General features: G+C 43.6%; 1 protein-coding gene across 1 annotated transcript in view; it reads right to left on the bottom strand.

Annotated features, from left to right (window-relative positions):
• Positions 1-2,500, bottom strand: part of dbn1 (drebrin 1) — a 58,166-nt gene that overhangs the window by 13,317 nt on the left and 42,349 nt on the right. Inside the window, exons 2-3 of the mRNA XM_061085427.1 lie at positions 786-841; positions 562-677 (exon numbers count right to left, since the gene is read on the bottom strand). Of these exons, the coding sequence (XP_060941410.1) occupies positions 562-677; positions 786-841 (172 nt within the window). The remainder of the gene's footprint in view (positions 1-561; positions 678-785; positions 842-2,500) is intronic.

The raw sequence follows: 2,500 nt of genomic DNA, 5'->3' as shown, positions 1-2,500 counted from the left end.
CATGTTTATTATTAATAATTTATTATTTATTATTATTATTAATATTTATTAATAATTATTAATATTAATAATTAATAATAATTATTAATTTATTAATAATCGTGTGTGTGATGAGTCTCAGCTGGAGACGCACACAGGAAACAGGAAACAGGAAACAGGAAGCAGCGGCGTGAGAGGAGCTGGGACTTCAGGGACAGGTTGAGAGTGTTTCATTTAATTCAGCTTCTGTCTCAAGCACTGTCTCTTTAAGACCCCCCCCCCCTCTTGACAAAGCCCAGTCTGCTGTGATTGGCCGGCGGGAACACTCTGTTCTGATTGGTCAGCAGTTTTCACGGCGTGTAAGACTTCCACGCCGTTACTCTGGTTTATTCTTATTAGATAGAGAAATTAAAAATGTACTGTGACCCCCCCTCTCCTGCCTGAGGACACAGTGTGTGTGTGTGTGTGTGTGTGTGTGTGTGTGTGTGTGTGTGTGTGTGTGTGTGTGTGTGTGTGTGTTTTATGTGTGTGTGTGTGTGTGTGTGTGTGTGTGAACTCCCCTCCCCCCCGACCCCGGCTCACCCAGTTGATGAGGATGTATCGTGGCAGAGCGGCGCTCGGCTGCTTCAGGCTGCAGAAGCCGTACATCACTTTCCCATTGTCGAAGGTCAGCGTGATCTCCGGGAGGCCGCCTCCCACTTCAGAGTCACAGAGAGAGAGAGGGAGAGGGAGAGAGAGAGAGTTTAGAACAAGCATGTTCTCTAACATGTAACCTCCAACACGTGTGTGGGCACGGGTGGACTCACCTCCTGACGCGAAAAGTGTCAAATCATTACTCTCGTCCTCGTATGTCAACAAGGCCCTGAGAGAGAGAGAGAGAGAGAGAGAGGGAGAGAGGGAGAAAGAGAGAGAGAGAGGGAGAGAGGGAGAGAGAGAGAGAGAAAGTTCATGTTAATCATCTTCGTTATTGCATAATTACTTGTTATTGAAATATAATTACTATGCACACACACACACACAGTTTCTTTGTGTGCGACACAACAGATGTAATTTCCTCATTGTGTGTCCTCGCTGCATTAACCCAGATATTGACCTCTGACCCCGAAGGTGACACGAGATTACAGTTCAGCTCAGATTAAAACTGTTCGATCAACAATAACCTGGATATTAAAAAAAAACATCCAACGACCTGAAGGTCAGAATAAACTCAACAGAACGACTGGAGCCAGGAAAAGAGTCTGAGACACTTTAAGAGTTAGAAATATGAAACAATACAGACATATATTGGTCAAGTATTATTATGATTGATGCAGTGACATGGAAGCAGCAGATAATCGATTTATGGGTCAAGGTGAATCCTGCTTAATATCCTCAAATCCTTCATTTGGTAAAACACCAGATTTTATAAAGTGATCCTACGTCGTCAGGAGGAAGAAATAAACTAAATGTCTTTGTTTTATCAGATAACGTTTTTAATAATGTTTATGTCTCTGGTCAAACACTGAAGCAGTGAGAGGAAGTTCAATCTCTACCTGTAAAGATATGTATTTAGTTCAAAGCTCCATTAATCATAAGAATCAGAGAGGATTTCTGTTCTTCACATAATCAAATGACTGCTGGGATTGAGGTTAAAGAAATGTCCTTTAATCTTTCAGGGTTTAAAACACAGATTATTAAACTGCAGCGTAAATTATTGTTTTTAATAAAAACTTCAGTCTGAACTAAAGAGAAATCACATGATTACTGCAGAGTCGGGAGAAACAAGCATTTAAAGAGCCACTGGTTTGAGAGCTGCAGGTTAGAAACCTGGATCTGAGATTATGAGACGAGAACTTTCCTCCTGTTCTTCTCACATGGACTCTGACACTTTACTGAAGGACTGAAGGAAACGTTCCAGGTTCCAGAACCTCAGGAACATTCCAGGAACATGTCATAATCCAGGCCTCATGAAAACATGCTGCATGTAAAAAGATCTGATATGAAGAACTTCACTAGAGAACGAGAGCCAGAGTGTGACGCCCGAGTTCAGACGAGGAATCAGCAGAACCTGGGAAACCCAAACCAGTTCTGACCAGAACAGAACCAGATGTTCCTGAATGAGCCTCAAGCACCGAGAGGAACCAGAGGCAACGAAGAGGAGAACGTTGAGGACGGAGGATCGTTCTCAGGACGCAGGTGAGAAGAGAGAGAGAGAGAGAGAGAGAGAGAGAGAGGTTTGAGAGGAAGAGGTGACTCGACAGAAAGAGACAGGAGGGAGGAAGGAGGTCAGCGGGTGGGCAGGGGGAGGGGCTACAGGCTGAAACATGAGGTCATCTGGTAATCCCCGACTCACTGACACACACTCACACTCACACACACACACACACACACACACACACACACACACACACACACACACACACACACACACTTCCTTAAATTCAACTAAAAGAACAGGTGCCACGAGTTGTTGGTTTGACCAACAGAATCAGGAGATAAAGAAGACAGATAATGAAAACTCCAGAGAGAGAGAGGATGAAAA

This window comes from Limanda limanda, chromosome 14, assembly GCF_963576545.1.
Source record: "Limanda limanda chromosome 14, fLimLim1.1, whole genome shotgun sequence".
Taxonomy (NCBI): Eukaryota; Metazoa; Chordata; class Actinopteri; order Pleuronectiformes; family Pleuronectidae; genus Limanda; species Limanda limanda.
The sequence above is the reverse complement of the archived record's forward strand: the minus strand, read 5'-3'. Positions and strand labels throughout refer to the sequence as shown.